This window comes from Bison bison, unplaced genomic scaffold (assembly GCF_000754665.1).
Source record: "Bison bison bison isolate TAMUID 2011002044 unplaced genomic scaffold, Bison_UMD1.0 scf7180017855054, whole genome shotgun sequence".
Taxonomy (NCBI): domain Eukaryota; kingdom Metazoa; phylum Chordata; class Mammalia; order Artiodactyla; family Bovidae; genus Bison; species Bison bison.
Genome location: NW_011485627.1, coordinates 1 through 601, shown reverse-complemented (window position 1 = coordinate 601; position 601 = coordinate 1). Strand labels below are relative to the sequence as shown.

General features: G+C 67.7%; 1 protein-coding gene across 1 annotated transcript in view; it reads right to left on the bottom strand.

The window, feature by feature from the left end:
• LOC105001606 (isocitrate dehydrogenase [NAD] subunit gamma, mitochondrial-like) overlaps nt 1–600 on the bottom strand; it is a 7,289-nt gene extending 6,689 nt beyond the window's left edge. The window contains exon 1 of the mRNA XM_010857976.1: nt 341–600. Within this exon, the coding sequence (XP_010856278.1) occupies nt 341–600 (260 nt within the window). The remainder of the gene's footprint in view (nt 1–340) is intronic.
• Between the last annotated feature and the right edge of the window lies 1 nt (nt 601).

Below are 601 nucleotides of genomic sequence, written 5' to 3'. Positions count from 1 at the left end.
CCTCCCGACCCGCCGCCAGCTTCAGGAATCCTAGCTCCTTCCCATTCCCAGCGCCTGCAGGGTGGGAAAGCCCCTGGGGCACCGAAAAATCAGACTGGCCACCTCCACTGGGAGAGGTGGCAAAGCGGTTCATAAGAGGGAAATCCGAGGAGGACGGGCGGCCGGGAACGGATTCCCAGGAGCACAGGAGCAAGGCGGGCCGGACACGCGACCGCCTCACAAGGGTTCCCACAAGGACACTGGGAAGTGACACTGCCCCCCGCTCGCCGGGAACTCCCCCGCCACCACATGCAGACTCCTGGAGCGCCAGACCAGGGTCAACTTAAGCTAACCCCTTCACTGACAGCGGAGGTGGCCAATCAACCCCGGGCCGCGACACGCTCCCCTCCCCGTGAGGCCCGCAGCCAATCGGGCTCCAGAACGGTCCGAGCGCGGCGGCGGCCCGCCTAACCCCGCCGAGTTGCTAACAGCTCTTAGTGAGTGCGGCGGATGTCCCCGTGGGCCGCTCCTCCCTCTCACCTCCCAAGGACGCCAGAGGAGGGCCGGCCTGAGCGCTGCCTTCACAGCGCCGCCCGCGGCCGTCGCCACCTTCAGCGCCATG